Source organism: Ciconia boyciana, chromosome 6 (genome assembly GCF_034638445.1).
Source record: "Ciconia boyciana chromosome 6, ASM3463844v1, whole genome shotgun sequence".
Taxonomy (NCBI): Eukaryota; Metazoa; Chordata; class Aves; order Ciconiiformes; family Ciconiidae; genus Ciconia; species Ciconia boyciana.
The window spans coordinates 35278224-35291892 of NC_132939.1; the positions used below are offsets into that span (position 1 = coordinate 35278224).

The 13669-nt window shown below is 35.5% G+C and overlaps 1 protein-coding gene across 4 annotated transcripts in view; it reads left to right on the forward strand.

Annotated features, from left to right (window-relative positions):
- Positions 1-13669, forward strand: part of FSIP1 (fibrous sheath interacting protein 1) — a 90184-nt gene that overhangs the window by 6391 nt on the left and 70124 nt on the right. For all 4 annotated transcript variants that reach the window (XR_012042983.1, XM_072864403.1, XM_072864402.1 and 1 more), the window contains exons 6-9: positions 268-352; positions 3660-3758; positions 6751-6851; positions 7394-7501. Coding sequence is in view for 3 of the 4 variants with exons in the window: in XM_072864403.1 (XP_072720504.1) it covers positions 268-352; positions 3660-3758; positions 6751-6851; positions 7394-7501 (393 nt within the window). In the remaining variant the exon portion in view is untranslated. The remainder of the gene's footprint in view (positions 1-267; positions 353-3659; positions 3759-6750; positions 6852-7393; positions 7502-13669) is intronic.

Below are 13669 nucleotides of genomic sequence, written 5' to 3' on the forward strand. Positions count from 1 at the left end.
CTTGTGAAATGTATCTCCATGTAAGACACAATATATAAGAGGCTTTAAAGTTCCACCATGCCTTTATCATAACTTTAGGAGATGTTAAGATGGCCTCAAGAAGAAAGCAAAGTGGTAAGTAAATGTTGCCACTGAACAAGGAATTTTTAATAGGGTCCTAAGTTCATTAGACCTGATAAGCAGACACCGTATTTTGTTTTAAAGTGTTTACTTTAAAGTAAATATATGCATGTATCTGTATATTTATGCTTTATTTATTTTGAATAGTCTATCAGTACCACTGGAAGCCATGAGGAGATGGAAAACACAAAACTTTTTTTAGCTTTGATCTCATCGTGGCAGGGTACAGCTGGTAAGTAAGAAAGAGAAGTAAATACCTTGATGTAATTATCCTATATTTTGATTAATAGTTATATTTTTGTTGGATACTATAAAAATAAAGCTTTCAAACCCTTACAATAAAATAATATTTGCATGCAAAAGTACATCAAGGGAATATTTGAAAAATTAACTGAAATATTTTTTGCATTATGACAAATGTAGAAGTTGTACTTTAACATTAATTTTGTTTATAGAAAATGTATTTTTTCAAAGAACTGGCTACTCTAGAAGGGTAGAAATCCAGGATAAGTAAAGCTTGCATTTTTCAAGTTGATGGCAAACACAGATGATTTCAGAAAGGACGCATGACTGATAACACTGGTAAATTAAAGCAATGATAGCAGGTATAGGGAAAACGAAGAGTGGAAACCTGCTGAAAAACTTGGATCTCTTTACCATTTTGGAACATCTGGGCAATAAGCAAGGAATTCAAAATTGCTTTGGTAAACAAACAAAATAATGAAGTTACCAATGTGTGGTTACTGGTGGTCTTAGTGAGAGAGTTCACCAGGCTGGAGTACTTGGTGTAGGAAGGGCAGGCAGTTAAAAAAGATTAGGCCTAAAAACGTTGCTTAGAAGCTCTAGGGATATGGGCCCTGCCACACGTATATCTTGGAGAAAATTGTCATGTGGGAGTGGAAGAGAGAATGGGAAGGAAGCAATGGCAATGCCATGGTAAGGATCTCATCATATGACAGGTCCAGAGGGAGGGAAATCCTGAGTCTTTTTAGGAATTGTTAACAGAAGAACCAAAAGAATGGGACCAAATTATGATACTAAGTATTGAGTTATATGTTGGAAAACGATACAGGAAGATGCATGCACAGCCCAGCTCTTGGAACATGGTCCAAAAGGGAGTATGGGTCATTTACATTAAATTTGATACTGATTATGTTACATTTAATTCACTTCTAAAAGAATTTAAGATTCTGAATGTGAGAGATAATTTGATTAAAAGGCATCATCACATAATATAGAGTGGGATTCTAAGGAAAAGGTGTGAATATGAAACATGAGCTTAGTTTTTTTTAATTGGCTTTTTTCCTGAGAATTCTAGGGAAGAAAATTTAGGATAGATGGCAATTTTAAAAAGTGAAACTGTGTTAAAGGTGTGCTAGCAGACTATTCTCAGGAAGAAAAGACCAGGAAGTCCGATAAGATAATTTCCGAGTTTCATCATGATATGACAATGAAGACAAAAATATTCAAAGTGAAAATGAACACACTGATAAGAATAAGCGTTTGCATTTTAGTCTTTTAGTAAAAATCACTTCCATCTTAAGAAGCATTTAACGCACCACATTCTATAGCTGCATTAAAAGTAGATAAATGACTAAGGAAAGATTGAGTTCTTTAACAGGAAAGGTAAACAAATAGTTAATGATATAGAGAAATGTGGAATGTGATACATAACAAAAAAAGACTAACTATGATCCAAATTACAATGAATACCAATAATGTAAAACTATAGGTAGAATAGGGAAAGAAAAGTTAAAAAACTATTTAGAAATGTTTTCTCTACTGAGTCAGAAGGACACAATTCTGTTGGAGTTCTAAAGCAAGTGGTTGAAGCACATTCTGAAGTATTGGTAGTTTTCTTCAAGAATGCACAGAGGATGTGCATGCTCTCAGGGATCTGGAATAAGAAAATATTGGGTATTTTAAAATGTCCTCCTTTTTCTTTCTGTGGCTAGACTCTTACTGGTGGAGACACTGGAACAAACTGTAGGGATTCTGCTCACAATGTCTTTATTGGGAGGGGCAGGGGGAACAAAACCAGACTGAATTTGTCAAGAATATACCACATCAAAACTGCTCGAGAGTGGTTTTAAAAAATTTGCTGTTTGAATACTCTGTCTCGGTGCTTGAGTTCTCAGAGTTGTGTCAATCATATGCACATTTTGCATCCTGTCCTTCATCTGTATACCTTGGTTGAAAGAGTTTCTTGGTTCAAAGGAAACAGAATTGTGGTGCATCCTGTCTTTTTTCTTGTTGGGGAGAGAACAAGGATTTGAGGTCTGAATGGTTATTGCTGAGGAAAATTCTGAGCTTGAATGTTGGAATTATGTGCATAATAATGGTAGCAATGTGTAGTTAAAACATTTCAACAAAACGCGTTATTACAAGCTAACCTGCATTTATTTCTATGCTAAAGTTTGGGTTATTAAGGGAAGAACACAGTTTGATACGGGTGATATTTAAAAAGTCTCCAGTAGATGTCAGGATATAGTAAAAAAACAGTAGGCAAGCAAGACTATATGGTTGTTAATGAACTCCATGCTTTAATTCCTCTTTTATTTCAAACATAATTCCTTTCTGTAGAGATCACATGCATCATATGGGTTCTGGTGTTAGCCGTACTGGCAAAACTGCATAGTTTAGATTTATATTTTTCCTCCAGCTTGATCTTTATCTTGAATTTTCTGTGACATGCTAGTGCCTTACTCTTCAGGTCTTATTTACTTATTTATTTAAATGAGTGCCCTGATAGCTGCCCTGGTTGATACTGAAATGGAATGCAATTCATATATTTTGCTTTTCAGACCTTGAATTTGATAAAGAGCTCTATTAAATAAATTATATAGGGGAGCTATTTAGTTATAGCTTTTAATGTGGCTGTGAAATCAAACACAAGTTCTGGGTACAAAATCATTAATAACTTATGTGTCCCAGCCTCTCAGGAATAAAAAAACCTCTGACATGGTCATGGCAGAAATGTAAATCAGGATTAATTAAACAGCCTTAAATTCATTTCCCTGTGCTCTGTGTAACAAAATCATACTTTCAGTTGAGTGCATGAAACTTCATTATTGCAGGATGTTGGTTGTTTTTTTCGTTGTGAAAAACACTTTTTTCTAGACTATACCCTTGACCTAAGCCACTTGGAAGTTAATAATTCATGCACAGGCAGACACCAACTGTGAAAATCTGGATACTTTATTCTCATTTAAACTTCTACATGACTTGCCACATGGTGTCTGCAGAGGCTTTTGAACTTTAGGGCCTTGGGCTGTATCTTCTGTAATGTAATTATTTGTCTTGTATGGGCAGTAGTTGTTAAAAACAAAACCACAGCCATATGAAACAGCACAATTATTCATGAGGCACACCTTACACTTTTTCCCTTTCTTTATTTTTTGAGAAATATGGTGGTGATGTAATTTATCCAAGTAAATTTCTTTAACTTTCATGTGTGAGATCTTATAGTATGATACACATGAAACTAGATCTTCTTTAAATACATTTCAATGCAATTTTACTGAAAAAATTCTTTGCAGATCCCTCCCATGCTAAAGAAGATGAAATATGTACTTCAGTATTTCACACACAGATTAATCTAGAAGATTATGATTGCCATAAACCCCAACATAATCAGGGTAAGCTTTATTAATTGTATACTTTGTATTTCTAGATGTGGCAAAACAACAGGTACAATGGGTGGGTAATGAAGACTTGGACTCTGTGGCTAGGGCAATGAAATCAGGAAAAGCAAGGTTGCTTAGTGGAATGGCAACAGTTCTAATTTTTTCACAAACGATGAAGGAGAATAATTTTGTTTGTACTTATCTAAAACATTTTACTCAACATGCTAAGAAAATCTTTACTTTCAGGTTTATAAAACTTTTTTTCTTTCATTGCAAAATGATGAGGTGTGTGACTGATTAATTGTAAAATGTATCACTGGTTCTTCATGGAAATTCTTTAAAAACTTGTCTTTGCCGTTATTCTAAGGTACTGTAACTTTCATTAATAGGCTTATATTCAAGAAACCATCTAAAAATTAAAAGTGGTGCTGTATACAGTTTCAACTGTTCTGTAATTTTTTTGTTTTCAGGAGAAATTCTGTGGATGTTGTGACAAACCTAAATCTTCAGACAACTCATTTTATATTTTGTTACACTGATCATTGTAAATGCTGCGTTGCTTTTATGGATTATGTACTTTCTGGCAAAAATCAAACATCTGTGCTGATTATTCTAGACATCACTTTGTTTATGTGCACTGAATAGAGGTGTCAAATGCTGGTAGTAGTGTAATGTGTCCAACACTTCAAAATAAATGGAATCGTGCTTTTGTGCCTCTGTTCTTTCCCTATTTGAAATTTAAATTTGTACGGTTGAGTAACTTCTCACATGTGTTGTGACATAAGAAGAATAGCTTCAGCTGCCTTTGCTATCAGCTGCAATTGTTTATTTCTTTGTCATCTACCATTCTATGTAAACAGGTGGAATCTTATCTTCCTGGTGACTGCCTAAGATGACAAGGATATTATAAATGGGTGTTTCTCAAGGTTGGACCATTGATGGCAGCAGAATCTCTGCACTTTTTTTGAATGTGACTGCATGTTTTAACTTTTCAAACCTGGACCTCACCTCCCTTATCATTTTATCACTTGTCTTAGTCCACCAGTATGTGACCTGAACTTTGTGTTACTAAATGTTTCTTCACACTAGGTTGGAACAGTGCTGTGCTTTTGATTTCTCTGTCTTCCTACCATGTGTCTTCATTCCTCCCTTAAAATGAAGCTTGACCCTCATGTTTCCACCTTCACACTTTCTCAGTTGTGCTGAAGTGTCCTTGAATAGCAATGGCAGGTTTCATTACCAGTATTCAGGACAGCAATGACTTCTAAAGCTGCCAGTACAGGTATAGTTGGGAGTTGCTGTTGCTTGCACTATTTTGAGATGTTCTACATTCTTTTAGTTTGGGAACATGTGAAATAGAGATCACTTACAACTTATGAGCAATAAATTACTTAAATGACTTTTTCTGCTGGAGGCTTTTCATATGGTTTCTGAATAGCTAAGACTTACTGTTTTGGTTGCTTTTGGATTTCTGTGCAACAGTTGTCATAAAGGCAGACCCTGAACAAGAGGGGCTTAACTTGTGAAGAATGTATGTATTAGTTTTATAATATTACCTTAGCAGTCTTATCAAGATTTGTACCAAATCTTTGAAATTTCTATCAAATCTACTAAAACTTGTATGCAAAATTTGTTGAGCTGCAGTCTCTTTTACTTACCCATGGCAATCTTCAGTGTATTACTTGTCGCAGTGATCCATGTCGGTCCCTTCTTTACTTGAATGTTCTGAGGTGTTCTGTATGATGGCTCCCTCTCAAAAATGCTTATTCTACAGTTAGAGAAAGATCTAGCTTAAAAGTAATGTTTCATATATGTTGCGTCTTATGTTGGTGTTTGGTGTGTTTTGCTCGTTTCAGGATACAACTTGTCATGTTTATATTGATTGGTAAATTCTTATATGATCCAGTTCCTTGATATATTCAAGATGTTACCTGGTAATGTTAAAGATAGTTTGGGATGCTTTCAGTAAACAGTTGTGCATTTGAACTGTGACAGGGTTTTCTTGGTTAGATCTAACACCTCAGTCCTTTAAGGTTTACTTGCAATTTGAGAGTAAGTCTGATTGGTGAGAATGTTGCGCAGTTTTTTTGTCCACAGTGTGTAAAAGGATGCACAGAATTTATTTTGTATCTTTGGGAGTTTGCTTTCAATCTACTCAGTCTGAAAAAGAGTTACTTCCATGTAAATATCCGTAGCCTATCTTCTGTTATCTAACATGTTAAATAGATTTTTTTTTTTTTTTGTAGACAAATAGCCCACCCATTTTTCAAATCTCTACTTTCCAGAAAAGCTAAAAGTACCATACCTACCTTTGAAGTAGTTTTTGAGACTTAGAAGTTGGTTGTATTTGCTTAGGCTTGTTATTTAATATGATAAATATTTGCTGTTCATAAAGGAATTGCTGTTTTAAAACTGGTAAAAGTCTTTGAAAAATGGAATATGTGCCCATTTTTGTATGATGGATGTCAGAATATCATGCGGCTGTTTGTTTAATAGCTTTAGAGCTCTACGACGAGTTTTATTTTTAAACAAAATTTGTTTTATAAGCCATGTTATAATAATATCAACTATATCATCTGTTCTTCAGCTGTTTTATTTTAAAAAATGTACTTGATATGTCTCCAAATAGTTCTGTGGTTTTCAAAAAAATTATTGTCTGGTTTTGTACTGATGATAAAACTGAAACAATGATAGAGTTCGAAGGAATGCCGTGGCTTTTAAAGCTGCCATGTTTAACATTTTTGAGGTCAGAAATCTAAAAGTATTTTAGCCTTCCCAACGTTGAATGATCTCATATAAAAAAAGCTTAAAACTGAGATTAGATTTTGACAATAGTTATATTTTAAATATAGCAGTATAGTTTAAATAAATAATGAAAACAAAAGTTTGTCTATCCACTTTATATGTTTGTTAAAGTTTTAAATGGGATTGCTGTTGTTATAGCTCTCATTGAATCAGAAAAGGAATGATCATAACTTAGCAACTTTTCTTCCTCAAACTTCAGATTATCCAAGTGAAATAGAAACAAATGAATTTCTTAATCAAGCAGAAAAAATGCATAGCAAAAGTAAAAACAATCAGGATTTCATTAAAAAGAACATTGAGGTAAGCATTAGAGCATAAAATCATTAACATTAACTAAAAAAAAGTATATAAGTACTTCTGGAGACAGTTGGGTTTCTTTATCAGGAACATTAAAAGCTAATTAGGCATAAATGAAAAAAATCTTCCTGTTCAACATTGTTATTATGGCAGAGTACTGTATAAGATAGTTCTCATCTTGGATGCTTATATTGGTGGGGATAATACTGCTTCTATGTATTTTCTAAAGAGTACTGGAAATTAAATTGTTCTGTTTGTGCCTGGACATAGCTTGTTTTGGGGACAAATATTTCCAAAGACTTTCTTTAAATGTATTTACTGTTAAGTTAAAGGAAGACGTTTATCAAGTCATATCAAAGACTGTTATAAGATTATAAATTTATTATATGTAGGCTGCTAGATTTTTCTGTCAGAGTGATAATTTGTATTATGGCAATAAGCAAGATTTGGATGTTAATTTCACAGTTCAAAAACTTAGTTTTGGTGCTGTTTGACTTAATGGAGTTCTAAAGTTTGTTTATTTTTTCTTTTTGTAAATATTTCAGCTAGCAAAGGATTCAGGAAACCAGATTGTTATGCTTGAGGGAGAAAGGAAAAGGTTAATTGAACTATTGAAAGATACAGAAGATGGAATTGAATTGCCAGATTTTGAGGTATGGCAACTTTAATTTGTACTGTCTGGCTGTATTTGACTTATTTGTACAGTAAATCTAAATTTGATTTGGTTTTAGTGTTACCATGAAGTAACCTACTGAGATATGAGAGAAATTTGGACAAATCCAATTGGCTTTGTCTCCAAGAATGGCTTTTCTTTGGCTTCTTTCTTAATTTTACTAACACTTGGACATGCCTGGCCCCAGAAAAACAGCAGAACTTAAAAGAAAAGTTAGACACAGGTGCAAGGAGCCTTAGAAGCACACTCAGAGAAGAAGATGACCTATTTTCTCTGCATAAAATGTGAAGCTGCTGCCTGTCAATCTAAGTGGCTAGTGCTGTAGTCTCTGGTAGAAGGGCCAGCAACTACTTCAAAAAAACTCCCAAGAGTTTTTTTTGAGGACGTGAACTTCAGAATGCAGCAGTTGGGGAAATACACATTGATGAAGCCTATGTGTCCATTTAGAAAGATAGCATGACATCTTTGTGTGGCTTCCAGCTCATTCTGAAAAGTATACAGCTAAAGTCTGCTTAAGTATACTGCAGTGGATAGCAAGCGCTGAAGTAGATAGAAATACCTCTCCTCATGGAGAGTAAAAAAGTGTTTGATTGTCCCACCAGTCACTGTTTCTAGGAGAGTCCATGCCACAAAATGATTCCCAGTAACATGAAGATGTCAAATAGTCTTTTGATCTCCCAGTTGCTAGGAGACAGCCTTTATTTCTTACTACTTTGAGGGGAATGTTGCAGTGAAGGAGTTCTCAGGGGCTGTGTTGTTTTACAGGAGTAATCATAAGGCTGCTAGGAGGGGAAGATAAAATTTTGTTTAAAAAATGAATCATACTAGGAACTTACAGTACTTTTCAACTATATGTGGTATTAAATACGCTAAAGATATGTGTTTTCATAGAATGAACATCCTCAAACTATGTAAACTTGATATAACACTTCAAGAAAACTGCATTTTAATAAATAAGACGAAATATTGGGAAAATGCTTGCTTTGTGTAAAGAAATTAGGTGACCTTTCTAATTTGTTTTACATTAAAATGTACATTATGTTGTCTGTAGTAATGTTACCAACTTTTTCACAACATCTGTAAGTATACACTGAATGACAGTACCTAAGAATAAAGATGTGAACTTTGTGTAGAATGAACAAAATATATCCAAGGTCCAGTTTCTGTTTAATTTATACAGCTAAAAATGATCTGGAGTAAATTATTTTTCAGTAGGTTAAATAACTTGTGTGAGAGAAAGAAACAAAAGCAAATGCAATGTATTGTTTTTTTATTATTCTCTCTTCCCATATTCTACTTCAAGTTATTTTCTAATAAGGTGGTGAAGACATCCAAGAGGTGATGCTCTTCATTACTCTTTTCTAAAAATGTGTCTAAAATCCGTCTTTATAAATTACTGTTTCAGGATATGGGGTAAGGAGTGAGTTCAGGATTTTCTTCATCTGAACCCAAACTGGTTATGGAAACAAAGAACTAACCTATCCATGGTTTGTGACATTAAACAAATCTGTAATTTACCCAACTTCACTGTCATTTCTAGGTCAAAACTCTTTTGGTCTGTGGTCCAAAACTTTTCTCTTTACTCTAGGGAAACTAGTAAATATACGCTATGTTTTGGCATTTTCAGAGCTTTGTGGGGCAAATATAAGTGAAGTAGTCCATATCAGTCAGGTAAACCTGATGGACAAATGACTGAGATTATATAAATGTGCAGTATTTTAACAGTAACTATTCTTTCACAATTAGTAAGCTAAAGCACAGAAAGCAGAAGCACAGAAAACATAACCTTTGCTGGTCATTGATATGCAAAGGTTTAAAACTATCAGCCACACTCAGTGCTTGTGTTCATGAGACGAAAAACTTCGACTTCTGTAAAATTGCACCAGTTTTCCTGTTGACCTGACATTTGTTCCCTCGCTTTACATAGAAAGCTTGTTTAATTTTTTTAGACATGAACACCGAGCTTGCAGATTGACTTATTTATCTGCGTAAATTACTCATCAGTTAATGACGTTGCACAGAGATGTTTGACTTAGCTGACATAGGTTAGCATTAAAAAATGCAGTGGAAGACTCTTTGGTCTAATGTTGATCTACTGGTTAAGAGAGTTGATTTTTATTGTACTTTTAATTTGTTTGCATATTAGAAGAACAAAGTTAAAGCTCACTAGATCATTATTTAATTAATCTTTTGTCTGTGCATTTAGGAAAAGATTCAAGGTATTCTATTAGATATGCTTGCAACAGGTTTGGCATTATAATCCCACGTAAGGGTGACAAAATGTTCACTTCATGCAGCCTTTGAATAGGAAGAAACTGTAGGGAGAGGGTTGTAGGGTTTTTGTTTGTTTTTGTTTTTCTCCTCTTGTTGGAAGGGTTGGTGTTTGATTAACAATACCATCTCTTCTGTTCTTCTTTCCTGAATAAGGACATGTTTCAATTTGAGGAGGTGGTCCTTCATTTGATAAACCTCAGCATTTAAAGATGTGAAGATGTTTTAAACAGCCTTCTGTTAGTAAACGTCATAGCTTTCTAACCTAGAGAACAGTGGCTGTTTTTAGAATTTATTATTTTACTGATTGCAAAAGTCTTCTCTCACAATATGTAGTTATTGGGTTTTCTTTTTCTTTAAGCTAGTGTCCTTCACAAAATGTAGCTTTTATGCAGAATAGCTAATGCAAATTCTGACTAGCAATGTGTACCTTTTTTCCACCAATTCTCAAAGCATCAAGGCAATGGAAAAGTATAACATTTTCCCAAATTCTGCATTTGGCACAAGTTACTATCATGTGGGCATGATCTCTATAGAGATTTTAGTATTTATATCTGATATTAAATAGATCACTAACAGGACATGTGTTGCTGTATGTTCTTGATACAATGGACAAGAATGGAAATAGTAATTTGTGGGTTAGTCTAGTCTGTAATAGATCATCTCTTTAAAGAAAACAGCTCCTAAATCTGCCAAAGTAGAATAAAATAAAGGATATGTAGTTACTTAAACCTGTCTAGTCTGGAGATGGATTCTTCCTCTCCCACATTTGAATTATATTATGGGTGAGGCGTTTCCTGTGGCTGCTTTATAACAAAGATCATGAGGAAATTATCAGCTAATGAGTAATCTAGACTGCTTCAAACTGGCCCAGGTAACTGTCCAGCTGATGACCACTTTAATCTTATTTCATTCTGACTTTTAAAAAGCTGTTGCAACCACATTGGCTAATGTAATGTTTTGGAGGTTATCAATCATGGCTATGCTGTATGAATTCTTCTGCATAGTGTAATGTGGATTAGATAACTTCATTTGACTCGTACTACTAAATATGTCAAATATCCAAACAGCACTTCTCACTTTTTTAAAAAACTGTTTTATGAGTATTTAAAATATTTTAGAAGTACATATTCATGCTAATCTAATTGTCAAAGCTGCAGGAGTATAATTTGTTTCAGATGTTCCACAGTAATAAGCACTGACTGTGCTGTTATAAAAGTATTGTTCTGAGTTAACGCACAGGAAACATTGACAGGACAGAAGCTTATTTTCCAAGCAAAGCCATCCTGAAAATACAAAAGAGAATGTGTGAGTCCATTTAACCCTGGAGTAAAGCCACTAATGGAGTGATTTGGATACTTGGAGCATGGGATATGAGACCATGGAATAAAGACACTAAGCTGTAGCTAATGAGCCTAGTTGCAGCTCAAATGACTCCTATAGAGTCAATTCTGTGTGTTTGCGCTGTGCTCTTCAGTGTCTGTGAGTAGGGGGTGGTTAACGTGGCACAAGTGTGGTACCATGTTGGATACTTATGATGGTCACTGTCGCACCTGAACAGATGCTTCCACAAAGCTGGCAAGCTTCGAGACATTTCTGAGTGGCTCTTCTGGAATCAGGTCATGTCTGGTCAGGCTTGCTAGTTGTGTCATCATACTTGTATGAGAAAGCATTAGAAGAACTGATTTTGTTTCACAAAAGAGATGAGTTTTTTTTTTCCCCCCTTTAAATTTAGTATGGAGGTAATTTATGACAGTTGTTTGGGGTATGCTTTTTTTCTTTTTGCAACCAATGTGCCTTAGGGTAATGGGGATGAACCAGGGATCACCTCATAGCAGTGGTATTGTAATTGGAAGCTGATATTTCCTCCTCTTGCGTGGATGCGGCTGCTTGAATAGCCAGAGGACTAATCTGGAAGCTGTAAAGGAGTGGTGGACATGAATCCCTTGCAAGGCAGATGTTGAAATCTTACGGCAGGTGCTGGCCCTCTTCTGTTAGGAAAAAGAAAGGAAAACAGCAATACACTCATGCCCTCCCCCACGTCCCTGCCCTGCCATTCTAAGGTCCTACCTGATATTTCTTTGGGGTCAGGTCAGAGATGTAATCTGCTAGTGTCATTCCCAGTGAATGGTGGTTATGCAGACTTGGCTTCCCTGAGTGTTAGATAGGAGTGCCATGTTGTGGTGGAGAACCTGCATCTGTTTGTGAATATGAGCTCATTTGTTTGGGTTAAGTGGGCCAAGCTCACTCATAATATGCAACCGTCTGTACTAGGAGCACATATTCATATTGGTTAGTCAGGTGTTACTGCTATCAAGAGGAAAAAGTAATGTAAATCATGATCACTCTGTCTCTCCCAGTGTTTCTGTGATAACATACTGGGGCTCTAGAAGGGCAGCAGCTACTCATCTCAGAGCAGTTCCTTTACTTTCCTATGGATGCCTTGTTTTCTTGTCTGGTGATGCATTGCAAGTGTCACATTACATCTCATACCCTTATTTTGAGATTTGGCTCCAGGTGGTTTCTGCCCTAGCATCAACCTCTGCAGTTTCATTCCAAGCCTGGTTTTGGTCAGGTTTTTTCTCTTTTTGACTCATCAGATGGAAAGTGGTTGTCCTTTTAGACATAGCTGCTGATTGTATTTCCTTCTTTGACTTGTACAGGAGTCTGTTGCTTCCACTTCCTTCAGAGGACAACAGAGAGTAGTGTATTGTGTTCCACTTTATTTGGACTTGTAACGTGCTGCTGTGCAGGTGTGATTGAGTGTGTACCAGAACAGATGTCTCGCTGCATTTGCTGCCAGACTTTGAGATGCAAGTTCATTGGGGGAGTTTGACAAGATGTGTTCAGTGTAGTTGAGAATGTCTCATTTTTATGCCTGTTGACTTGCATTTGTCTTTTTTAAAAGCAAAAAATACCTTGCTGTCTCAAGTTTGCTATATTGTCAACTCTCTGTACAGTTCCTTGGACCTATGCTGTAATATGATGTCTCCAGAATAAGTGTGCAAACAAGGAGTGCTGAGACCCAAGGCATAACAGAAGTGATTTAGGATGATGTTGAGGATAGTTCTAGTGCAGTTTGAGGGCTGTGCTTTTCCACTTCAATATTAGCATTGAAAATGTGAGCTTAGAGCATGTCCTTTGTGTTTTCTGTCTTAGGACTGGTGGATCTGCATCTGCCAGATGCTTTCTTCTTCATCTCTATCATCTGCACTGTCTTGCAAAGGAGCACAACACTCCTAAAATTGATTTTCATGTCAGTGGCATCATAAAGTGATGCTTACTGTGCAGCACTGGACAGCAAGATCTATATGCAAGTTAGACCGTGACAATAAATTATTCCTTCAAAAGGGAGCTGAGACTGTTATATTGAACAAATACAGAAACTGCAACAAGGGAAGAGTTTGCATCCATGGAAGGGAGCTGTGGTAGGCATGGCATGGCATAGCATGGTATGAGACTATTTGACTAACTTGGCTAAGAGGCTATAAAGCGAGATGCATCATTAAGGAAAAGGGGTTAGCTATCCAAAGTGCTTCTCTTGGGCGTAAAGAGAACTTGATCAAGGGAGTTGTATAACCTTCAGAAGAATGGATAGGGAACATGGAAGCTGTGTGATTGCTCTTTTGCCAGCTGGCATGGAGGTGAGGCATCTGGCTTTAAGCAATTTTATTTCAGGGCTTCTGAGTGAGGACACAGGCTTTGGACTTTTATAGAAATAAGTAAAATAATAACAGAAGTCTGTTTAGGTTAACACAACACCTTTTTTGCTATTATATTTTAACAATATATGTAGATACATGCGCTTTCTAAAAATAAAATTAAATATTTATTTTTTTAAGTCCATTTAAGTTGCTGCTTGGTTATATTTAAAAAT